The sequence below is a fragment of the Nerophis lumbriciformis genome, linkage group LG04, assembly GCF_033978685.3.
Source record: "Nerophis lumbriciformis linkage group LG04, RoL_Nlum_v2.1, whole genome shotgun sequence".
Lineage (NCBI taxonomy): Eukaryota > Metazoa > Chordata > Actinopteri > Syngnathiformes > Syngnathidae > Nerophis > Nerophis lumbriciformis.
In genome coordinates this window covers 17,842,845-17,869,189 of record NC_084551.2, presented here as the reverse complement: position 1 = coordinate 17,869,189, position 26,345 = coordinate 17,842,845, and the positions used below count along the sequence as shown (strand labels likewise).

The window sequence follows — 26,345 nt, the reverse complement described above, 5'->3', positions numbered from 1 at the left end:
TGACCACATCACTAACAAAGAGGTATACAATAAAACTAAAAGACAACCACTCACGCTCACGTCGGATAAAATTTGCAGGTTACATTCTCAGATAGCCACCAAAACGTAACCTCACGGTAGCAATGACATGGCTCCCTGGCGGAAAAAGAAGAAGAGGACGACCAAAACACACATTGAGAAGAACTTTCCTCAAAGGCCTAGAAGCTCGAGACCTCAACTTGTCAAGGGCTGAAGAAGTTTCCCAGGATCAAACAGAATAAGAAGACTTGCTGCCTAATGCACTCAACAGTGTGGTAGGAAGTATGTAATAACCAAGTAAGTAAATACCTTAAAAACCATAAAACGTTAACCTAAAAACTATAAGCGTTAAACCAAATGTTTTTGCCGCACAAACGTTAAGAGTTTGACATGGTTGGAGGGCTGATTATGACGACTAATAACACGTTAATACCATAAAAAACATAAAATGTTAATAACATAAAAAACGTAACAGCACAAACGAAAATGTTTGCAGCACAAACAGTTGGGACTAGTTTAGAGGTATTTGGACAAGGTGTGTGTGTGTGTGGGGGGGTTAACTTCACTCAGACCTTGTACTGCCATAAGTAGAGTGTGAGTGACACATCTGGCATTAGAATTTTGTGTCACCAAAAGGCAGACTTTCTTTAAATACTTTCTTCAACCTTTTGCACAGTGTCATGCCTTATTGAGCAGTAAGCCTAGGTTGGAAAAGCAAACACTGCACTGCGGGTAGCAAACTTCTCTGCTATGAAACTTTGCATCTCTGCTCTCCTTTTCAGCCTTATCGATGTGACCAGTGCCCACAGACGTTTAATGTGGAGTTCAATCTCAGGATCCACAGGTCCACACATGCCACCTCGGACTTTACCTGTCCTGTTTGCTATAAATCGTTCTCCCGCATTGCTAGTCTCAAATCCCATACTATGCTGCATGAGAGGGAAGAGGTGAGGCCATGAACACATCACATTGCAGAATTTACCGCCTATTACAATTCATTTGTTTTCTCTCATTTGCGTCATTGCAGAATTTGATCTGTGTCGAGTGTGGGGATGAGTTTGTTCTTCAGAGCCAGCTCTCTCTGCACCTGGAGGAGCACCGCAAAGAGTTGTCCGGCACCAAGGTCTACACTTGCAAGACGTGTGGCAAGGAGCTCAAGACATCTGCACATCTTAAGGAACACATGAGGAATCACATCAAAATGAGGTTAGGCAGCTTCAATGAAAGAGGATAGGGAAGAACTGATCACGATTACATACATATTGTTTGAAAGTAAAACATGATTTAACAACTGTCAACTGTACAAAAACAGAATTTTGCACAGGCTCTGATTAGAAAACACACTTACAATATATTAATAACCTCTCCTGCAGACCGCTGTCCTGTAATTCCAGAAACTACAAAAAAAACATTGATCGCAGTGGGTTCACCAACAGTTGCCATCATTGTGGAAAGGCTTTCAAAAAGCCCAGCCAGCTTGTCAGACATATACGAATACACACAGGTAAGCAAAACGCACAAAAGTTGGTGCCACTCACTTGTCTTAGATGTAATGTTTTTTTAGTTGTATTACAACCACATGGGCGTTTGTAACCCGCCCGGAACCGAATCAGGGTCCGCAGATTGGGAGACAGGAGCGCGAGGACTCGAGCAAAAACTGACAGCTTTCAAAGCTGTCATACTTTGTTCTGTGCATATTGTTCGAAATGTCTTTTTGTCATCAATGTTCCTCTTCTTGTAGTTTCCCTCATAGATTATGAAAACTGGCAGATGATCGCTGATGTTGGATATTAGCAGACCGCTTGTGGTATTATTATCAAAATCATTAGTAAAAATATCAATAAGTGTGGCGTTGTATCCAGAGATTCTGCTTGGCCTTGTGATTTTAAGATATAAACTCAGGCTATACATTGTTTCTATAAAGTCATCTGTGGACTTTTGTTTGTTAGGGTTCAAGAGGTCAATGTAGAAGTCTCCATATAAGAAAGTCATTTTTTGACTGATTTCAGTAAAAGTTCCCTTAATCCAGTCCTCAAACATATCAATGTTTGACTTAGGTGATCTATATATACAACCGATCAGTAAGTTTTTACTTTTTCATGACATATTATAATAGTTATACATTCTAAGATATTATCAATAGCTAATGACATTTTTATTTACCACTTTGTAGTTTGTTCTTCATCACGCACACAGCTACTCCTCCTCCGTTCTTGTTGGTTCTGTTGATATAATTTAGTTCGTATCCTTCCACGTCAAAATCCATTCCTTTTTTAGCATCTATCCATGTTTCTGAGATAGCGATAACTTTGAAGGGTTTGTTGAGTTATTCCAAAAAATGCTTCTGCTGTTTGAATGAATAATCGACAGTTTGTTGTCGATTTTAGTGTCTCTGTTATATTGTTAGCCTGTATAATAAAAAATATTATTCCTGGTATGAAATAATAATTTTATCTAGATCTGTATCCTTATCTAATTCTGGACTATTGGGATCTAAGCAGTTGAAGGTTTTTGGATTCATATATTCCTGTTCAGCAGTCTTTTGTGTTGCCCTATAAATGTCTTCAATGATTTCATTACCGTTGTTGTTGTTGTTGTTGTTGTTGGTGCTCTGGGAGTTCTAATATTTGCCCAGATCCTTAATGTCTTTGACAACTAGGACTCTTGCTTCTGATTCAGTTTGAAGTCGATTTTGCAGTTGACACTCTTAAGTTCCCTGAATGTTTCCCCAAGTTGCGTGCTTTCCTGGTGATTTCAGCATTGCGTTTAGTAAGGTGCTCCTTCATGTACACATTTGTACCCTTCAGCTTTTTTCCCTGTGTCAGCAATGCCAATTTGGATTTCCTGTTGGCAAGCTTCACGATGGTTACTGGTGTGGTGTTTTTGCCTCTTCTATTCAGTGAGATGCAAACATCAATGGTGTTAATATCGTCCTCAATTCCCTGCAATTGCAGAAAGTTGACCACTTGTTGCGCCGTTGAAGGAGCGTCCATGTCGTCTGGTTTTCCATTGTCGACTGCTCTCGCGTAGGATCGAGGATTGATGCATAGCCCTGCAATGAAGATGTCATTCTGTCGTGTAAATTGATCAGCTTCCTCTTTGATGTTTTCCAAAACACTGATATTTCCCATATTGGTGATATCTTGTTGTCTGGCATTGAGCTGTTGTCTCAATGTTGCCATCTCCTCCCTGAAGTTCTTCAAATCAGTGTTATTTAGTTGCAACTGTTGGCGCAATGCTTCTATCTCCATTTAAACGTTCTCCACAACACCGCTGTTGTCCTAATGAGTGTTGTCTTGCTGCTTGGCATTCGACTGTTGGCGCAATGTTGCATTCTCCTCTTTCAGCTTCTCCACCTCCCGTTTTAATGCTGTGTTGTTTTCACTGAGAATCTTAATTTCTTCTCTAAACTTTCTAAATTCCATCATATTTTACGAGATTCTTTTCCGTCTTTAAAAATCTGTTCTTGGAGATCTGCAACATCTTTTTGTACACCAGTGATAATCTGTTCGTGAATATTGTTGACGTCGCTTCGTGTCTCATTTACATTGTTTTTTAGAGTTCCTACTAACGCTTTTTTAGTCCGGTTCCACCTCTGTTAACACTTTACTGCCCCTTTGACGACTTCTTGTCGTGCTCATCGTTGCTCGGCAGCGAAGTGAAGCCGTTGGTGTTGTTAGCTTCCGCGGCAAGTGGCGGCTCTGTGGTGTTTTTTTTTCAGGTACCTTGCACCTGCCAGGGTTGTTGTCAGCCTTTCTTGTAGATCACTTGTGTGGTCAGAAGCATTTTAAATATGTCCAACTCTTTCAGTTTTGTTGTTAGCTTTAGGTTGCTTGGCTACGGCTTTGAGCTAGCATTTAGCCAGTTAGCCCCCGGCTTTTCAGCGCCTGCGGTTTGCTTACTTTAGCGAATCTGTGCCTCCCGCTTGGCAGAGTTGAAGTCAAATATGTTAGCAAGCTGTCCTGTAGCTGTGATCACAATCCATTGTCCGGAAATATAAAGGGGAACATTATCACCAGACCTATGTAAGCGTCAATATATACCTTGATGTTGCAGACAAAAGACCATATATTTTTTTAACCGATTTCCGAACTCTAAATGGGTGAATTTTGCCGAATTAAACGCCTTTGTATTATTCGCTCTCAGAGCGATGACGTCACAACGTGACGTCACATCGGGAAGCAATCCGCCATTTTATGTTTTGTCATAACTGTTGCGTCAGGAACAGAGCTCTTCTAGTCTACGTCCTCCCTACTTGGTTAATAATCAGAACATGGCATGTAAAAAGAATGTTGTTGGCGGTTTCCGGATGTTTTTAGAGGGTTTTATTCTACTGGTACTTCAAGGTTTACCAACATTTTACCGCACAGCATGTTGTTTAAAAACAGACATTTTCTAAAGCGTGTGTGAGAAGTGGATTGGTTTTCTGAGACTTCATTAGCCTTTAAAGCCACGCCACTCCAACACATTTCGGGACTTTTGACATGCTGACTAGCACAAAAAAAGCTATTATACTAAAACATTAATCAATCAAACTTTATTTATAGAGCACATTTCGTGCACAGGCAAGTTGCACCACAAAGTGCTCTCCACTAGTAAAAAAAAGAAAGAAAACACACACACACACACTCACACTCAGCACTATTGACAATAACAAGATCTGACATGGCACTAAGGATTGACGAAAAACGTCTCCTTTAAGGCGTCCACACTGGAAAATAACTAACTCACTCCATCCCTTTTTTTTTTAAATAACTTTTGGATGTTTACAGGTAGCTGGTTATTTTTAGCCTTGTGCACAATTTGTAGTGTTAAGAATTCCATAATATAATTTAACTTTGACAATCTTGATTCTGCAAAAAGTAAGTTTTTCGTTCATTATGGAGCTTGTTTTGCCTTCGAGAATAAACTTAAGCTGTTACTGGTGTTCTCAACATTTCCACTGGTCTGCTTGTAGTCAAGTACAAGGTGATTTACATGAAAAGGATATTAACACTAACACAAGGGAGAAAAACAATGCACTGTATATGGTATGTGTGTATATATATAATAGTGTGTGTGTGTGTGTGTGTGTGTGTGTGTGTGTGTGTGTGTGTGTGTGTGTGTGTGTGTGTGTGTGTGTGTGTGTGTGTGTGTGTGTGTGTGTGTATATGTATATATGTATATATATACAGTATGTATATATACATATATATATATATATATGTATGTATATGTGTATATATATATATATATATATATATATATATATATATATATATATATATATATATATATATATATGTATGTGTGGGGAAAAAAAATCACAAGACTATTTCATCTCTACAGGCCTGTTTCATGAGGGGGGTACCCTCAATCGTCAGGAGATTTTAATGGGAGCATTCGCATACCATGGTTTATATAGGGCACAGAGTGGGTGGGTACAGGCTGGCCTAGGGGCGTGGTGATTGGTTCATGTGTTACCTAGGAGGTGTTTCCGTCTATGGCGGCATGTTAACAACATGCCGCCATAGACGCCTGTACCCACCCACTCTGTGCCCTATATAAACCATGGTATGCGAATGCTCCCATTAAAATCTCCTGACGATTGAGGGTACCCCCCTCATGAAACAGGCCTGTAGAGATGAAATAGTCTTGTGATTTTTTTTCCCCACACATACATATATTGCGCTCTACTACGGTATCGAGCACTATTTTTTGGATAACCTTATTAAGACATATATATATATATATATATATATATATATATATATATATATATATATATATATATATATATATATATATATATATATATATATATATATATATACACATTTTATTTTTAGAAAAACAGCATGTATTCACATGCATTTACTCAAATTGGACCTTACGCAACTGTAAGCTTATGCTCAGAGAAATATGCACTTAGGAATATATATATACTGACCTGTTCCACCTGCTGCCCTCTGGGAAGCGCTACAGGTGCATTAAAACCAAAACAAACAGGCTAAAGAACAGCTTCTTCCCCAGGGCCATAACCATCCTGAACGGACTGCCCCATTGTCCCTCATAACTGCCTTCTCTTCGGTGCAATAACCCATTCCACCAACCACCCTGTTTTTGTTTTGTTTTTTCATGTATATATTCATTTCACACCATATTCATTGCACTTCTACATTTTTTAAATTTTTATATATTTGCACATTGTTTTTCTAGCATGCACACATCGCACTGTATGGAATGGCCTCAATCTCGTTACCTTGCGTAATGACAATAAAGCTGATTCTGATTCTGATATATATATATATACATATGTATATGTACATATATATATGTACATATATATATGTATGTATACATATATATATATATATATATATATATATATATATATATATATATATATATATATATATATATTCACATTTTATTTTTAGAAAAACAGCATGTATTCACATGCATTTACTCAAATTGGACCTTACGCAAATGTAAGCTTATGCTCAGAGAAATATGTTTAATGTTTAATTATGAATGTCTGGGCTGTAAACACATCACATTCCTGTGTTACAGAACATTTTATATTTTAATTTGTATGATCCAGCTTTAAGATAGGTTGATTGGCAACACTAAATTGGCCCTAGCATGTTAATGTGAGTGTGAATGTTGTCGGTCTATTTGTGTTGGCCCTGCAATGAGGTGACGACTTGTCCAGGCTGTACCCCGCCTTCTGCCCAAATGCAGTTGAAATAGGCTCCAGCACGCCACGCGACCACGTGAGGGGAAAGCGGTAGAAAGTGGATGGATGAGCTTTCATATTTTTGTTCTTGTCCCATTTTTAACGGCTGTGGCGTCAATTTTGTTTCCTTAGGAGAAAGGCCCTACAAGTGCTCACACTGCAGCAAGGCTTTTAACCAGAAGGTGGTACTGCAGACTCACATGGTGAGACACACTGGGGAAAAGCCTCACCTCTGCATATTTTGCCCAGCTTCCTTTTCCCAAAAGGGGAACCTGCATTCCCATGTTCAGAGGGTTCATTCGGAGGTAAGAGATTAACACAGCATTTGACACAGTTTGAAATGCAAATGTACTCTGTGAAAATGTTTAATTAAATGGTGCAGCATTTTCTTTTCAGTTGCAAATATATCTTATTAATCGGGGGAATTCAAATACCTGCCAAAAACTCAACACAGAGTCATTAATGGTAATGTTTTCATCTCAGGGCATTCAGTCGATCGCAAATAGACTGTTTGACTGTGGATCGACTACTACCAGTCCAAAATAGCATTTCATTCAGTTGTAAACAAATGGTCCAAATGGCATTCTGGTCACCTTCTGTTACCAGAATGTTTCTAACTCCTGTTTTTTGTTGGAGGCTAAATTGCAGAGTCTTTTAGGAATGGTTGAAAGGACGGTGTTGTATGTGGGAGACAGGTGGTGTCGTAGACCACCTCCTCTCTTCATGGATGTTTTTTTAACCTTGACATAGATGGCTTCCCTTACTCCTCTTTCGTACCATCCGCCCTCCCTGTCCAGAATCTGTACATTTTTGTTCTCGAAGGAGTGCTGTTTCTACCTGAGGTGCAGGTAGACAGCTGAGTCTTGGCCTGAAGCGTTTACCCGTCTATGCTGTGCCATGTGTCGGCTTAGTTGTTGTTTTTGTTTCCCCAATATATGAATCAGTGCATTCATCATTATACTGGATAGCATACACCAGATTTTTTTTTGTGGGTCTGGTGTGTCCGGTTTTTAGGATGCACCAGTCTCCGTCTCAGAGTGCTGGCTGGTTTGAAGTGTACAGGGATGTTGTGTTGGTTAAAAATGTTTCTCAGATAGACCTGATACATATAGAATGTCACCTTTTGTCTCCTCATCCACTCTGTTCTTGTTATTTCTGGAAATGGATGCACTTTTCACAAACGACCAGCTGGGGAAACTACAGGTTTTGAGGGCTTACCTCAAACACCTATGCTCTTTCTCTTTGGCCTGTTAGCTGGTCGGAATATCATCAGCTCTGTGTTGTAGGGTTCTGATAACGCCCAGTTTGTGTTCCAGTGGGTGGTGTGAGTCAAAATGTAGGTATTGATCGGTATGTGTGGGTTTTCGGTACACCCCAACATGGAGGCCCCTGTTTTCTCCAATGTGGAGATCACAGTCCAAAAAAAGGCAACACACTGTCTTTGACATCCTCACGCGTGAACTTTATTTTTTTTGTCTACTGAGTTAATGTGCTCGGTGCCTGCACTTCTTGGTTTCTGATTTTCACCCATGTGTCATCCGCATATCTGTACCAATGACTTGGTGCTGTTCCCTTAAAAGAGCTCAACGCTTTCTTTCCCATGTCCTCCATGTAATGGTTTGCTACTATTGGGGATAAAAGTGATCCCATGACACAACCATGTTTTTGTCTGTAAAACGTTACCATTAATTGAAAGTATGTAGTGTTAAGACCAAGTTCCAGCAAAAGGCAAATCTGTTCTGGGTTTAGTGTGGATCTATCGTGCAAGATGCGAATACCTAGTAGACGTTGCCTCACTTTCTCTACTGCATCCAGGGCTGGAATACAGGTGAACAAGGAGGTGACGGCGAATGAAACTATAGCTTCACTGCTCTGAAATGACAATGACCTGGTTGAATGAGAACATTCATAGACACGTGATGTTTTCATATTTTTTTGTCTTTTCAGTTGACAATAAATCAGCACTGTAGTTGGACTGTGAACGATTGAGAATGAGAACATTTGTTATGGAAAAATTTGAAAGTTATCTTGCTTCTGTTTGAATGATAGGGGTGTAATGATTTGATTCAATGCACTTCAGAATTTATGATTGCCAATACGATTCAGGGACAATGTTACTTTTTTCAGAATGATACAATCCGAAACGATGAGTTGAAATCAATTCAGTGACTTTTTCCGCAAACAAAATCAAGCCGTGTGACTGTGAAATTAATACTGGATACTGGACAATGCATATTTTCCTTTTTCTAGTATCAATAAAATCAATCTATTCCTTTTTAAAACAATCTAAGATCAATACCTATCTTCTGGAAAGCAAACTTGCGAAGCACAGATCTATATATTTAAATGTTTGGAATATAATATAGATATAACAACCAATTTTTATACCTCTATTGAATAATGATGATAATCACTAAATGGCTCTGTCGTTAATCTCTTTTTGAGGAGGTTTGCTCCTCGGTTAAGTCCCCTGATGTGGGTGGTTGTCACTTGGGGAAGGCTCTGGCAACCTCATTGTAAAGCAGTGACCTCCATTGATGCACAATATAATATTCTGTGCAATAAAGCAGCAAAGCTTGATAGACTGAGAATATTTCAATAAGGCCTTTTTGAAGGGCTCTTCTGAATATTTGAAAAGGGAAATTTAAAATGGGTTGGAGCTGCTGTGTGGAGGAAATGGAATTATCTCCACTTTGTAAAGTGCATTTCTGGTAAATTCAGGCTGACTCTCAACAGACACTTATTGAACGTGGTTGCAATCTAAGTTGCACACACTGGACATTTACCTACTACACTGAAAAATCCTATACCCATGTTTTAGTTTTCTTTTTCATACTGCACATTTCAGTCATGCCTTTTTTTTTTATCCGTGTTTAGATTTCTCAATATATACCCTCTTACACCCTGCATCCTTGACATCTGTTTCCACGGCATTAGTTGTTGTCCTTCGCCTGATCTTGAAAATTGCTACTTGTTTGACCTCCATGAAGATGTCTTTACTGTCATGTGTCAAGGGACTACTCAGACAATCATCAATCATAAAGCCAACCTATGTAGGCGGTGCTACGTTTTCTCTTATCCTCCACTTTCATTTGCCCTCACGTGCATCCTCACTCCAAAAGTGAGCGCTTATTTCCTAATTAAAAAATGCTCCTGTTCACATATTAGTGAAAAAATTGACTTTCCAAATTGCCTTGAACTTTGTACATTATTACAGAGCAAGGTGTTTCAAAGTCAAACATCGGCCCTCCCAATAAGGAGTCAGACAATACATTTAGGAATCAATAAAGCTTTCATAATTTAATTGATTGTGTTTTTTCAATATTTGACAGTCATGCCAAAGTATGGGCTTTGTATCCATAATGTTCAGGGTCTCAGCATTGAGTGCAATGCTTGAGCCCAAGCTGTTACACAATAGGAACAATGTTAAAACATGAATTACATTCTGAGTAGTCTTGGGTTCAATCCCGGGCTCGGGATCTTTCTGTGTGGAGTTTGCATGTTCTCCCCGTGACTGCGTGGGTTCCCTCCGGGTACTCCGGCTTCCTCCCACCTCCAAAGACATGCACCTGGGGATAAGTTGATTGGCAACACTAAATTGGCCCTAGTGTGTGGATGTGAGTGTGAATGTTGTCTGTCTATCTGTGTTGGCCCTGTGATGAGGTGGCGACTTGTCCAGGGTGTACCCCGCCTTCCGCCCGATTGTAGCTGAGATAGGCTCCAGCGCCCCCCGCGACCCCAAAGGGAATAAGCGGTAGAAAATGGATGGATGGGTTTGATTTTTGATTTTATATAATGTCCCAGGTACACTCGAATGTGTGTTTCTACAAACTGAGAAACACAGAGTTTTTTAGGGGTGTCAAATGTGTTTTCATTGGGGGCCACATCACACTGGTTAGTTATTAGGAGTGACCTGCTACAACTTTTTCACTTCCGATACAATACTGATATTGGAGCCTTCAATGTTGGCCGATACCAATATTAATCCGATACGATATCAGCAGGAATCATAGTACATACCGTACTAATAATTTTAACGTGTTGAATGACAAGCAATAGAACATGGATGGATGGAATGTTAAGAGGGTTTAGTTAAACAGAGAACAATAGTAGGTATGAAAAACATTAACCTTAAGGCATAAAAGTACATACTTTTATTATTTGTAGTGTGTAATGTTAGAAAAGGTTTAATCAAGTGGAATTACTCAGAGAATTATTGGTAGGTATGAATAAAACTGACAGATGTATGCTTTTGAAGTATATTTTGGTGACAGCTAGTAGTCAGAATAATTCATTGAATTAAGGGAATAACACAGTAAATTGAATGAGGCCGACACGTTTGTTACTGGATTCTTTTTAATATTCTTCTGCCTTTGGGACTTTGTATCTGTATATAATATACAACATTGATAAATGTTGTGTGTTAGACTGCAGTATTGTTTAAGAACCCTTATTATGTACCGGTATGTCTAGCTTGTGTGCTATTGCGTACTTAGCTGTTGTATGGTTAGCTCCTGTTAGCCTATAATATAGCCTACTATTTTTACCTTTTATAAATGACTTCACTTAAATACAAGAAAATATAAAATACTACTACCTCCATGCTTCGCAGTAGGTAGTGTGTTCTTTGGAAGCAACTCAGCATTCCTTCTCTTCCAAACACAAGTTGAGTTTTTACCAAAAAGTTATATTTTGCTTTCATTTGACAATATGACATTCTCCCAATACTTGTCTGGATCATCCAAATGCTCTCTAGCAAACGTCAGACGGGCCTGGACATGTACTGGCTTAAGCAGGGGGATACGTCTGGCACTGCAAAGTTTCAGTCCTTGGCGGCGTAGTGTGTACTGATAGTTACTTTGTTACTTTGGTCCCAGCTCTCTGCAGGTCATTCACTCGGTCCCCCTGTGTGATTCTGGGATTTTTGCTCACTGTTCTTGTGATAATTTTGACCCCACAGGGTGAGATCTTGCATGCAGCCCCAGATCGAAGGAGATTATCAGTGGTCTTGTATGTCTTCCGTTTTCTAATAGTTGTTCCCACAGTCGATTTCTTCACACGAAGCTGCTTACCTATTGCATATTCAGTATTCCCAGCCTGGTGCAGGTGTACAATTTAGTTTCTGGTGTCCTTTGACAGCTCTTTGGTCTTGGGCATAGTGGAGTTTGGAGTGTGACTGTTTGAGGTTTTGGATATATGTCTTTTATGCTGATAACGGGGCCAAACAGGTGCCATTAATACAGGTAACAAGTAGAGGACAGAGGAGCCTCTTAAAGAAGAAGTTACAGGTCTGTGAAAGCCAGAAATCTTGCTTGTTTGTAAGTGACCAAATACTCATTTTACAGAGGAATTTACCAATTAATTCATAAAAAAAATCCTGTGATTTCCTGGATTATTTTCTCCCATTCTGTCTCTCATAGCTGAAGTGTACCTATGATGAAAAATACAGGCCTCTCTCATCTTTTTAAGTGGGAGAAATTGCACAATTGGTGGCTGTCTAAATATTGTTTTGCCCCAACTGTGTGTGTGTGTGTGTGTGTGTGTGTGTGTGTGTGTGTGTGTGTGTGTGTGTGTGTGTGTGTGTGTGTGTGTGTGTGTGTGTGTGTGTGTGTGTGTGTGTGTGTGTGTGTGTGTGTTCATCTGACATCACATGAACAAAGATAAGACCTTCTGGAGGAAGGTTCTGTGGTCAGATGAAGCACAAATTGAGCTGTTTGACCACAATACCAAGCAATATGTTTGGAGGAGAAAAGGTAAGGCCTTTAATCCCAGGAACACCATCCCTACCATCAAGCATGGTGGTGGTAGTATTATGCTCTGGGCCTGTTTTGCTGCCAATGGAACTGGTGCTTTAAATGGGACAATGAAAAAGGAGGATTACCTCCAAATTCTTCAGGATAACCTAAAATCATCAGCCCGCAGGTTGGGTCTTGGGCGCAGTTGGGTGCTCAAACAGGACAATGACCCCAAACACACGTCAAAAGTGGTAAAGGAATGGCTAAATCAGGCTAGAATTAAGGTTTTAGAATGACAAAACCCCTATTTGTTCAAGTGTATTAATAAGGTAGTAGATTATTGGTTCAACTGAGAGACAAAAGAGAACACAATCATATGTTATTGGTGTTATTCTTTTACAGGCAAGAGGTGTGCCGTTGTTTCCGTGTTTGGACTGCAGCTGTGTATTTAAGAAGTTGGGCAGTTTGAACGCACACATCAGCAAGATGCACATATCGGTGATCGATGTACCGTCCAGCGCTTCGGTAATAATTGGCTCACTGTACATTGAAGTTTTTGTTGTGGTGTAAATGAATTGGTTTCTTTATGGCCTGTGAACCTAATTTTCTAACCAACAGTGTTGTAATACATGACAAAATCAGCCATAAAACATATACAAGTCTTTTTAATTATACATTTTATTTTTTTCCAATGAAAAGCAACATTTTTCCCCCCTTGGTATCTGAAAAATAACAGCTGTGCTTTTCATTAGACAATTCCACTTGCTTAAATTAGTTTTTGTTTTTATAACTATTTCAACACTTTTACCGTTAAATACTGTTCATCCCAAAATAGTGGAATAAAATATATATATATACACATACAGTATAATGAGTAAATGCCTTGTAATATTTTGCACCTTCCCATGCAGCGAAAAAAGTAATGAAAAAATCACAGAGACCATAATACAGCATAATACGGAGCAATGTACTAGCATGGTGTAATTGTGTAGCAATGAGATCTACAGGAATTATTCTGCTTTAAATTTAAATTAAATTATTTCCTCTGATAACTGTTCCTTTATCGTGATGTGTCCCACAGGAGACAGACACAGGAGGTCCTGCGGGGTCAGAGGGCGGAGAGGCAGTCACAGATGTCATCCAGCAGCTTCTTGAACTCTCTGAACAAGTCAGCGGAGAAACACCCCAGCCCCAACCCCCAGAGCCAGCTATTACCATGGAAACTGCCATCAACCAAGACATCCTGCAAGTAAGTTCAGAACTTTGCAGGCTGCTGGTGGCTGATCATAGTAATACTGCACAAATATACATTTTGAAAATAAATATTTACAATGACATATGTATCAATTTCTACATTCATTAATCAGTAAACAAAAGTGTTATGAATTTAGACAACCTTATATTTTGTTCTTCAGGGTCTTCAATCCTTTCTGTTATCTTTTTGCAATTTTTTGAAGTAAAAGATACAAACCTGGATAAATTTTTTGCTACCTTGCTATTAAAGAACAAAACCCACAATGATCCCTGAAATAAACAGACTAAAGAAATTTAAAAAAGGCAATTTGAGAAAATTAGGGATGCATACCAAATTTGGTACTTTTACAGGCACCGACCAAATTCTGTCGCTGACAGAATTCAGACAGTGCCATTTGTGATATTATAGGCTATTTTCTAGCTGGGCAAAACACCGTAGTCTATACACTACTACCATCTAATGTCTTGGAATTGCAACTGCATGCAAAGTCCACTATATAAAGGTGGAACTAAAAAAAATATATATTGTGCTAATATTTTTTTATTCCAGCAATTAGATCTACAAAGTGAAACTAATATTTGACATTAGGTCATAACATGCAACTTAAGACATTTCCAGCCTTCTTTTGATATAATTGTGATGCAATGGCTTATAGCTTATGAAAACCTTAAACTGAATATATCAGAAAATTTGGGGTTTTCAAAAACTCTAAGCCATCCATCCATTTCCTACCGCTTGTCCCATTCGGGGTTGCGGGGGTTCCATGATAATCAAAATTGTAAAAAATAAAAGGATTGACCTATCTCACTTTGCATGTAATGAGTTTATATCATATTTCAAGTTGAATTAACTGAACATTTGCACGATGTTCAATTTTATTTGTTTAATCTCTAATACTTGCAAATGAGACTCAGGAGTGTCATAAGAAAACCAGATATAACAATTGGACAGCACAGTTAACATAATCAGCTAATTTCTAAATGACTGGTCCTGACCCTGAAACTGATTTAAATCTATGAACATATTTTGCAAGAGATGAAACATGCATTCTTGAGAAGGCATCCTTCAAACCTGAGAGCTGGATCAGTTTGTTCTTGAGGAGTGGGCCAGAATACATGTCCACAGATGCTGGAGTCATAATGAGAGTTATTGGAAGTGCTTGAGTGCAGTAATTATTATTTGAAAAGGTTGCACAATAAAATATAAGGTTAAAAGTCACAATTCAGAAACAATGTCTGATTTCCATGCATTCATTTTTTTGTAAATCATTATCAAATAATATTGTCAGTTTCTAATTACCTCTGTGATTTTTATGGGTTTTTCCTTCTTTGCATAAGGGTACCCACGATTTCCACCTAATGTGTATTTCCAAATGGATTTTCTTGGAACTAAATAGGATTCCATTTTTGTAGCAAGCTTTGGAGAACAGCGGACTGAGTGTGGCACCAACACAAAATGAGAATGGCAGTGACAGAAAGCCTCAGAACCAGGCATCCGAGGGTTCCAATGTGGTGGTGAAAAAGACGTCGCTTCCAGATAAAGTTTCCAGAGAAAGAAAAAGAAGCATTTTTAAGAAACCTGTTCAAATGCCAGGTATGGAAGCATAGTAGACTAAAACAAACAGTTTTTTAAATCATAGTTACTGTGACTAGTTACTATAAACATTTCAACTTTAATTAATGTTGTCATTTTAAAAACATGTTATGTTAATTATAAGTAAAAGTACCAGTCTGGTTTAGAATCAACATGGTTCTATGCTTCAACAAATTGATTAAACATTTTGCTCTGGACCTCGCTTTCCTTCTTTAGGATCCATCAGGGAGGAGAATGGCGTCCGCTGGCATGGCTGCCCATATTGCTCCAAGGAATTCAAGAAGCCGAGTGACCTTGTCCGCCACATCCGCATCCACACCCACGAGAAGCCTTTCAAGTGCAAACAGTGCTTCAGAGCATTTGCTGTCAAGAGTACCCTCACAGCGCATATGAAAACTCATACGGGCATAAAGGCATTTGAGTGTCAGTGCTGCCTGAAGTGTTTCTCCACTTCTGGTAGCATGAAGGTGCATATGCGCCTGCATACAGGTAAGGAGGTTCATTTTACATTCTCTTTTGCTTTTGGACTTTTGCAATTTACATTCACTAAACAATGCATTAACATTGTGGGATAAATAAGGTATCCTAGCCTATTCTATTTTGGGTAAGCAGTCAATATAAGCTGTGAAGTTCTTCTTTAGGAGGCCAAATTTACCTCACCCAAAAGGTTTGTGTTATATAATTTGTATTTGATTTCAGAATTACTTAACTACATGTCTGTCATGAGTGACACCACCATGTCACCTTTCTCATTCAAACTCAGAGAAATAGCCTTTTCAGTGCCATGGTGTCGCCCTGTACCCATCAACGATAACTGCCTCAGAGTGTCTGTTTCTCTTTAAAGGGGACCTATGATGATTTTCATATACATTTAAAATACATCATTGTGATCCAGAAAAATGTTTCGGATATGATTTGGTATAAATTTTGCGTAAATTTTGCTCCACAGTCACTTTTATTACCCGTTTTTTGAGTCTGTCTACAAGATGTTCGATTCTGGAGGCGTTCTCAGATTGCAAATGAAACCACGTCCCACCCTCTCCAAAGGTATCAAAATGTATCTTTTGAAATTGTACACTATTTTTTTTCCCAGACACTGTCAAAAATAAACTTCATAAATATTTTATAGATTCACCTGCACACTCTCCAATCGATTGAGAATCCTGCATAAAAAGCTGCTTTTAGCAGCATTTATGTCACTGCATCTTACACGTCGGTGTTATTGTGTGCATGCCAAGATTAGATGAAAATAATACTTTATTCTACCTTTTTTTGTATTTCCTTGTAGCCTGAAGCAGAGTGGGAGTACCTCCTCCCTCTGGATAAGTATGTCCACCTCGCTCTGACGTCACGATGTAACCAGACTGCGAAATCCCATGAACCGAGGCATCACGCCAAAATGCTTGACACTTATGATTTGACGTTATGGCATTATTAAACACGACTATCCAACATTGTAAAAACTTTTGTAAGTGAGAAAAGAGGAAAATCATCATAAGTCCCAAAACAAAATGTTTTACCCAATTCCATTTTTTTTTCGCTATTAGGAAATGTTGTTGTAATCTCCTTTTTTAGTTAACAGAATTATGCAAAAACTATTTAATGAATGTCCACAGGACTTGGACATGTCATGAAACAAAGTTATTTATAGGTGCAAACTGAATAGGACTGTTTTGGTGGCAGTCTGCCTTTCACCAAGGGCCATTCTAGTTAAGAATTCCTTCCATGTGATACTACTAACCTTTTGAAAGGTTAATTTTAAGGGCATGTGTCAAAGTGAGCACAATTATATAATGCCAAATGTTCATGTTCTTACTTTTACTAGGTGTTCGTCCTTTCTCCTGCCCTCACTGTGATAAGATCTTTCGCACATCAGGACACAGAAAAACACATATAGCCTCTCATTTTAAAAACTTGCAGCAGAAGAAGCACAAGTTTCCACGAAAAGCAAACAAAGCTAAAGTGTCAAAGAACAATTTACCCTTACCTGACATCCCACTGCAAGAGCCCATTCTTATTACTGACTTTGGTAAGTCCTCAGTTTCAAAGAAAAACGTGTTTCTCACCTGCATATGAATAGTATGTTCTAATATTGCACATTGATAACCAATGTTTGTTGTTTACATTTTGCCTTACAGGCCTCATCCCATCTCAGAACCCTCGCCTGGCTTTCCAGCAGTACCTGGAGGTGGTGGGCACTGATAGGCCATATAAGTGCCAGTTCTGCAATAAGGCTTATAAGAAGTCTAGCCATCTGAAGCAGCATGTTAGGTGAGACTAGTTTTTTAATAACTGTTTGCAAGTTTTTGCTTTAGTCATTTACTAATATGTTAAAGTCACAGATCAAATCTGAGATTGTTGTAAAACTGTAGAATTGAGATTAGCTACATTCCTTGTTTCCATCTTAAATGTTGAGAATATAAAATTCTTAAAGACTAAAAGCAGGAAAATAAAAAATAAGTGAAGCTAATATTGCTAATATTGTTACTTCCGTCTGAAGGTTATGTGATGGTCGCTGTTGCTTTGTCTTGTCTGTTAGTTGGCAAAATAAATCAAAAAGTTATGGGTGGACCTCCATGAAACTTTTCAGGAAATGACAGAAATGGGATAAGAAACAATTTATTAGATTTTGGGCTTGAACCTGATCATTTCTACTATGATACCTTACGTTTACGTTTCTGTTCGTGTATAGGCTAGCAGAGACTAAAACGGTGGATAACTTACCAAGAGTGTTAACTCTGTTTCATTTCACTATAGATAGCTCACACAGTTACAGGCCAACTTAACAAACTTAGGAGCAGCATGGCTCAGGTGGTAGATTGGTTGTCTCCCAACCAGAAGGTTTCATGTTCGATCCTCAGTCCCCCTGTGACCACGTCGCAGTATCCTTGAGCAAGATATTGAACCCCCAGTTGCTCCTAATGCTGCGTCATCAGTCATCAGTAGGTGAAGGTGCCAAAGTGCTTTGAGTACCTTGAAGGTAGAAAAGGGCTATACAAGTAAAACAGCATTTTAGGAACTTTCAGGAAATGTCTGTAATGTGATAAGAAATAAGTCTAGGGCTGCAGCTGTCGTTTTAATAATCGAGTACGGTAATCAAATGAAACACACTTTGCAGCCTCAATGCATCTTTTAAGGAAAATAGTCAAAATAAACAAATATTTTTCTGATGACCCTTATTCTTCTTATAAATTCACATAATATTGAAATTGCACTTTTGGCATTGTAGCATCACTATATCTTAGTTGTGTGTGTATATATATATATATATATATATATATATATATATATATATATATATATATATATATATATATATATATATGTATATGTGTATGTATATATATATATATATATATATATATATATATATATATATATATATATATATATATATATATATATACTGTGTGTGTGTGTATATATATATATATATATATATATATATATATATATATACACTGTGTGTGTGTGTGTGTGTGTGTGTGTGTGTGTACACACATAAACGGACACCATCTAATGTCTTGTGTGTATATATATATATATATATATATATATACAGGTAAAAGCCAGTAAATTAGAATATTTTGAAAAACTTGATTTATTTCAGTAATTGCATTCAAAAGGTGTAACTTGTACATTATATTTATTCATTGCACACAGACTGATGCATTCAAATGTTTACTTCATTTAATTTTGATGATTTGAAGTGGCAACAAATGAAAATCCAAAATTCCGTGTGTCACAAAATTAGAATATTACTTAAGGCTAATACAAAAAAGGGATTTTTAGAAATGTTGGCCAACTGAAAAGTATGAAAATGAAAAATATGAGCATGTACAATACTCAATACTTGGTTGGAGCTCCTTTTGCCTCAATTACTGCGTTAATGCGGCGTGGCATGGAGTCGATGAGTTTCTGGCACTGCTCAGGTGTTATGAGAGCCCAGGTTGCTCTGATAGTGGCCTTCAACTCTTCTGCGTTTTTGGGTCTGGCATTCTGCATCTTCCTTTTCACAATACCCCACAGATTTTCTATGGGGCTAAGGTCAGGGGAGTTGGCGGGCCAATTTAGAACAGAAATACCATGGTCCGTAAACCAGGCACGGGTAGATTTTGCGCTGTGTGCAGGCGCCAAGTCCTGTTGGAACTTGAAATCTCCATCTCCATAGAGCAGGTCAGCAGCAGGAAGCATGAAGTGCTCTAAAACTTGCTGGTAGACGGCTGCGTTGACCCTGGATCTCAGGAAACAGAGTGGACCGACACCAGCAGATGACATGGCACCCCAAACCATCACCCAACCATGCAAATTTTGCATTTCCTTTGGAAATCGAGGTCCCAGAGTCTGGAGGAAGACAGGAGAGGCACAGGATCCACGTTGCCTGAAGTCTAGTGTAAAGTTTCCACCATCAGTGATGGTTTGGGGTGCCATGTCATCTGCTGGTGTCGGTCCACTCTGTTTCCTGAGATCCAGGGTCAACGCAGCCGTCTACCAGCAAGTTTTAGAGCACTTCATGCTTCCTGCTGCTGACCTGCTCTATGGAGATGGAGATTTCAAGTTCCAACAGGACTTGGCGCCTGCACACAGCGCAAAATCTACCCGTGCCTGGTTTACGGACCATGGTATTTCTGTTCTAAATTGGCCCGCCAACTCCCCTGACCTTAGCCCCATAGAAAATCTGTGGGGTATTGTGAAAAGGAAGATGCAGAATGCCAGACCCAAAAACGCAGAAGAGTTGAAGGCCACTATCAGAGCAACCTGGGCTCTCATAACACCTGAGCAGTGCCAGAAACTCATCGACTCCATGCCACGCCTCATTAACGCAGTAATTGAGGCAAAAGGAGCTCCAACCAAGTATTGAGTATTGTACATGCTCATATTTTTCATTTTAATACTTTTCAGTTGGCCAACATTTCTAAAACTCCCTTTTTTGTATTAGCCTTAAGTAATATTCTAATTTTGTGACACACGGAATTTTGGATTTTCATTTGTTGCCACTTCAAATCATCAAAATTAAATGAAATAAACATTTGAATGCATCAGTCTGTGTGCAATGAATAAATATAATGTACAAGTTACACCTTTTGCATGCAATTACTGAAATAAATCAAGTTTTTCAAAATATTCTAATTTACTGGCTTTTACCTGTGTGTATATATATATATATGTGTGTGTGTGTATATATATATATATATATATATATATATATATATATATATATATATATATATATATATATATATATATACATATATATATATATATAAACAGGTAATAGATAATAAATAAAGAACTTACCTAAAATACTCTATAATAAACTATGATAAAATGGCATTCGCTACCAAAATAGACTTTAACCTTGTTTCTAGTTGTTGACAGCTCTTAAATCTGAATGATACATTTAATATTGCAAAACCTTAGACAGGTTATGTTGTCTTCTTTGGGCCATTTCCTCTCTTTCTCCCTCTTCTTTGAGCCATGAGCCAACTCTCTCGATACTCCTCACCACCCCACCAAACATGATCTATATCGCCGTAGTTGCACCGCACTCATGTGCACTCTTTTGCGGCAGGCTTCAAGAAATAATGGATTTTATAAATTTTTCTATTTAAACGAATCATTGAAGCAACGAAATACAGATTAAAGCTTTTTTCTCATTAATTGATGAATCGTTGCAGCCCTAAACAATTCATTAGATTTTAGGACCGATCCGGATTATTTCTACATCGTTATCTTACGTTTACGTTACAAACTTCAACTTCTGTGTGTATACGTATGCTTGTGGCCCAGTCTCCACTCAAACAGACAAATATAGTGGATGACTGTCAAGAAGCTTCACTCCATTTCTTTCATTCCGCTACAAATAGCTTAAAAAATGCTGTGCACATTTTGATAAAAATTTAAGGAAATGTCAGAAATAAGACAAGAAACAAGTGGTTATATATCAGGGGTGATCCGGATCACCGTCTGGATTCAGGACTTGTTTTCTATTATGAGGTATTCCTGGCGGAGGTCTGCGCTCTTTGAGAGCTTTACTAGTTTATATTGTTTTTTTCTCACCTACCTTAGGTCTCATACAGGAGAAAGACCATACAAGTGTTCGCAGTGCGGTCGAGGTTTCGCATCTTCAGGGGTTCTCAAAGCCCATATCAGAACCCACTCAGGACTTAAGGCGTACAAGTGTGTCATGTGCGACACAACGTTCACCACCAGCGGTAGCCTGCGGCGCCACATGACAACCCACAGTGACCTACGACCTTACATGTGCCCTTACTGCCAAAAAACCTTCAAGTCATCTCCAAACTGTAGAAAACACATGAAGACACACAGGTTGGAGGAGATATTTTTTTTAGTCCATTTTTGTGTGAAAATTCTGTTAGCATCTACAGGCTTTTCTCTGTACCGGTACTTACTTATTTATTTAAGACACTTTAATATGACTAACTATACAAAAGAGAATAAATGAGCTCGAGAGGAGATAACCGCAAAGGGTAAAAATAAAACATCCACATATCTGGGTATGGGTATGTTTTGAAGAATTTAATTGTAAATATCCTCTGAGCGGCCACCTTAACGTGGTAGAGGAGTTTAAGTGTCCCAATGATCCTAAAAGCTATGTTGTATGTGGGCTTCTATGCCCCCTGGTCTCCCAGGACAAACAGGTGCTACGTGAGGGACCAGACAAAGAGCACCTCAAAGATCTCAATGAAAAGACACAATCGAGGAAACAGATTTCCCTCGTCCGGACGCGGTTCAACAGGGCTCTTGTCTGGATTTAGGCCTGGATGTGGGGCTCGATGGCAAGCGCCTGGTGGCCGGGCACAGCCCGAAGAGGCAACATGGGTCCTCCCTCCAGTGGGCTCACCACTCACAGGAGGGAGCATAAAGGTTGAGTGCAAATGCTCCAGGTTGGGGAGGACATCCTGCTCAACGTGGAGTTCAAGTACCTCAAAGTCTTGTTCACAAGTGAGGGAAAAGTGGATCGTGAGATTGAGAGGCGGATTGGTGCGGCATCTGCAGTGATGCGGAGCCTGTATCGATCCGTCGTGGTGAAGAAGGCGCTGAGCAGGAAGGCAAAGCTTGCTCTCAATTTACCGGTTGATCTACGTTCCTATCATCACCTATGGTCATGAGCTTTGGGTTATGACCGAATGGTCAAGATAACGGGTACAAGCGGCCAAAATTAGTTTTCTCTGTCTCGTGACGGGGCTCTCCCTTAGAGATAAGGTGAGAAGTTCTGTCATGCTGCTCCTCCACATCAAGAGGAGCCAGATGAGGTGGTTTAGGCATCTAGTCAGGACGCCCCCCAAACGCCTCCCTGGGGAGGTGTTTAGGGTACGTCCGACTGGTAGGAGGCCACGGGGAAGACCCAGGACATGTTGGGGAGACTATGTCTCCTGGCTAGCTTGGGAACACCTTAAGATCCCCCGGCAAGAGCTGGACGAAGTGGCTGGGCAGAGGGAAGTCTGGGCTTCTCTGCTTAGGCTGCTGCCCCCGGGACCCGACCTCAGATAAGCGGAAAAAAGATGGTTGTAAACATCTGCTTCCGTGTCTGTCTTGAAAACTGTGCTGTATACAAACCTTGCCCACTCTGCTTAGTGCCTCATCTTTCAGGATCTTCTGTGACGTAGTGCATATGATTACCATAGTAACCTATATATCAACCAGAAGAGCAGATTCCAACCATTGGAAAACTTTCTGTAGTTTAAGACTTACAGTAATTTGAAACCGGTACTGCACATGATATTGTTAAAGGTTTCAAATAAATCATTTGGAGACGTTCGGCGGACTGAATTTAAACACTTAACACTTAGTATGCGGCCCATGGGCCGTATTTTGTTTAGGTCAGTGCAAGACGGTAGTGAGAACAGCCCTGACATATAAGGGCTGTAGATAGTAACTGTAAATCCTTGGTGGTGAAATGGTACATGCATAAGCTCTGAGCGTGGATGGCTCCGTGGAGAGGCGCCAGGAGAGGGAGCTGAAGTGATTAAGGGCCCAAAACACATATCTCCTGCAGAGCCACAGAGGACAGTAACGAGGACTCTTGTGTTACTCTTGGTGACTTCATTGAGATACAAATTGGTCAGTGCCGTCGGTCCGTCTGTCCAAACAGCCCATGTTAAATGTCTAGGAGGCACGTTTATAGAGGCAAGACTGAGGTTTTTTGGTCATGTGAGAAGTAGGGATCGTTATTATATTGGTTGAAGGGTGCTGGTTATGAGAATGGGGAATGTTCAATTTAATTGCTAATTTTATATGTCAAATGTATTATGTTTGAATATGAATATAGAAATTATTAATATTATATGTATATTTACTATATTAAGTATGAATATGAATATATGTATTATGTTTTTGCTCCAACCCAGATATGAACTGGCTCATCAGCTGCAGCCGCAGCCAGCGGAAGACCCTCTTGGAGCTGGCACTGTGCCTCATGAAATGCAGGTGGACATGGAGGACAACACGCTTCAGCAACAACCTGAAAATTCAAATGAGCAAGAAAACATGCTGGGTCTTGGCCAAGCAGAGGGTGTAAACGGAAGCCAAACGACACTTGAAGCACCAATGACTGACCAACCACTACAAGGTGAAGGTAACAAGAAGATATCACCTGGTCACTGAGAGGCATTAGTGCTAGATATATAGCAGCACATACTTTTGTTTACTCCTTTAGTGCTCTGTCAAACTTAAGGGCTGCAGCTGTCCATTATTTTAGTAAGTAAAACATTTTTTTAGGCTCAATGCGGCTTTTAGGGAAAATATTTCAAATAAAAAATATTTTTCTAATGACTTTTAGTCTTTCTTATTATAAATGCAGATACCATTGAGATTGCACTTTTACCAAGGGAGCGTCACTGTTAAAAAAACCCTCCAAAAAACAGGTAATAGATAAAACTGCTAAATAAAAATTTGGAAAGGTATTAATTGGAGGAGTGTTTGATTTTTGCAACAAAAAACTCGTTAGCATTAACATGCAAACTGTAGATGCTAACATGTCCTCACATGCCCCCATGTGTTTGAATGAAACGTGTTATGCATATCAAACATATATAATGGCGTTAGCTGGCAAAATACACTTTTACATTGTTTCTGGTTGTTTGCTGCTCTTAAATATGAAGGATGCTTTCTGGTAATGTGCTGCACCATCAATGTGTTCCTATTGTGAAATGCCAGCTTAGTTTGACAGTGCAAACATTTCACCACAGTGTATGTCATTTTCAGTTTGAAATGATCGCAAAACTTCTCTCTCATCTTCTATGGGCCTCTTGCTCTTTTTCCACCTTGTCAGGTTTTTCTTTCTTTGAGCCACCTCACTGTTCCCGCATCACACTCATGCCACAATATCCGCAACGCGAGCTACATCACCAGTAGGGGATCCGCTCTCATGTGCACGCTAATGGAGCAGTTTTGCGGAAAAAACATGTCTACATATTTTACTCATTAAAGAAATCATCAAGGCAAAAAAATCCACATTGTGCTTTTTTCTAATCAAATAATCAATTTATTCAATGAATTGTTGCAGCCTTAGTTGTCCTTGACACCCCATTCTGTATCAGTGCTATTCACACAGAGCAACAACCTGAGAAAAGGTGGAATATTAATAGCTTTAATAGGAAATGAAATGGGTTCATGATGAATGTGGCTTATGGTGTTTCATACTGGAGAACCTGAATTATGTCATACTGTCAAACTAATTAGATTTTTGTTTTTGTTTTTAATATCACTGTGCCTCAGAAACACAAAGTATTTGTCCAGTTTCTTCTGACATGGTCACTCCATTTTTCAAATTTTGTTGATTTCTCAAGGCCAAAACACCCTAGAAGACATGCCATGCCATCTTTTGGTCAGGTTCAGTAGTTGGAAAGTTGGAAATATTTGATTAAATCTCTTGAGTACAGACTACATTTAGCGTTCATCTTAAAGAAAGAGTGCATTGATATTTAACAAAAATCCCCATTTTTTAAAAGAAATATACTACTATTTCAACAGTATATTTTAACTATCCTGCACATTTTCATACACTTCAAAGGATGCCAGTCAAAATATTTTCTGAGATGTTGTCATAGTGATTTTACTTGCTCCATAATAATATCCTCCTGAAGACTAGCATGTTTCCATGCATATTTTACATATTTCTTCTTTACCGACTTTTTCCACCATTACATCCTTTGAAATGTATAATGCATAAATTGCATTTGTGCTGTGCGGGTTGGGTTTCCAAGAGATCTGCCACATAGAAGCAGTGTTTGAGAGTCTGTGACTCATAGCCATTAAGTCATATTATTAGCTGTTTAATGTAAAAATGCTGCCTAATGTGTTCTTTGTTCTTGTTTTTTGTCACCAAACTTGGTCACGACCTCATGACACTTACTTACATGCACGTCTAAAAATAAACATTCTAAAACGTCTTTGGTAGTCCAAGGCTTTGCTGCTAATTACTATTTTTCTACATAACCCAAAACCAGTGAAGTTGGCACATTGTGTAAATTGTAAATAAAAACAGAATACAATGAAATGCAAATCCTTTTCAACCTATACTCAATTGAATACACTGCAAAGACAAGATACTTAACGTTCGAACTGGTAAACTTTATGTTTTGAAAATATTTGCTAATTTGGAATTTGATGCCTGCAACATGTTTCGAAAAAGCTGGCACAAGTGGCAAAAAAGACTAAGAAAGTTGAGGAATGCTTATCAAACACTTATTTGGAACATCCCACAGGTGAACAGAATAATTGGGAACAGATGGGTGCCATGATTGGGTATAAAAGCAGCTTCCATGAAATGCTCAGTCATTCACAAACAAGGATGGGGCGAGTTTCAGCACTTTGTAAACAAATGCATGAGCAAATTGTCGAACAGTTTAAGAACAACATTTCTCAGCAAGCTATTGCAAGGAATGTAGGGATTTCACCATCTACGGTCCGTAATATCATCAAAATGTTCAGAGAATCTGGACAAATCACTGCACTTTAAGTGGCAAGGCCGAAGAATTTGATCCCTCAGGATGTACTGCAT

The 26,345-nt window shown here is 39.0% G+C and overlaps 1 protein-coding gene across 1 annotated transcript in view; it reads left to right on the top strand.

Annotated features, from left to right (window-relative positions):
• The window catches only part of LOC133597074 (zinc finger protein 236-like), an 87,179-nt gene that overhangs the window by 23,172 nt on the left and 37,662 nt on the right, over positions 1 to 26,345 (top strand). Inside the window, exons 3-14 of the mRNA XM_061949994.1 lie at positions 801 to 965; positions 1,046 to 1,224; positions 1,392 to 1,522; positions 6,869 to 7,041; positions 12,874 to 12,996; positions 13,553 to 13,720; positions 15,139 to 15,319; positions 15,536 to 15,808; positions 17,145 to 17,348; positions 17,458 to 17,590; positions 21,389 to 21,649; positions 23,692 to 23,918. Coding sequence (XP_061805978.1) covers positions 801 to 965; positions 1,046 to 1,224; positions 1,392 to 1,522; positions 6,869 to 7,041; positions 12,874 to 12,996; positions 13,553 to 13,720; positions 15,139 to 15,319; positions 15,536 to 15,808; positions 17,145 to 17,348; positions 17,458 to 17,590; positions 21,389 to 21,649; positions 23,692 to 23,918 — 2,218 coding nt within the window. The remainder of the gene's footprint in view (positions 1 to 800; positions 966 to 1,045; positions 1,225 to 1,391; positions 1,523 to 6,868; positions 7,042 to 12,873; positions 12,997 to 13,552; positions 13,721 to 15,138; positions 15,320 to 15,535; positions 15,809 to 17,144; positions 17,349 to 17,457; positions 17,591 to 21,388; positions 21,650 to 23,691; positions 23,919 to 26,345) is intronic.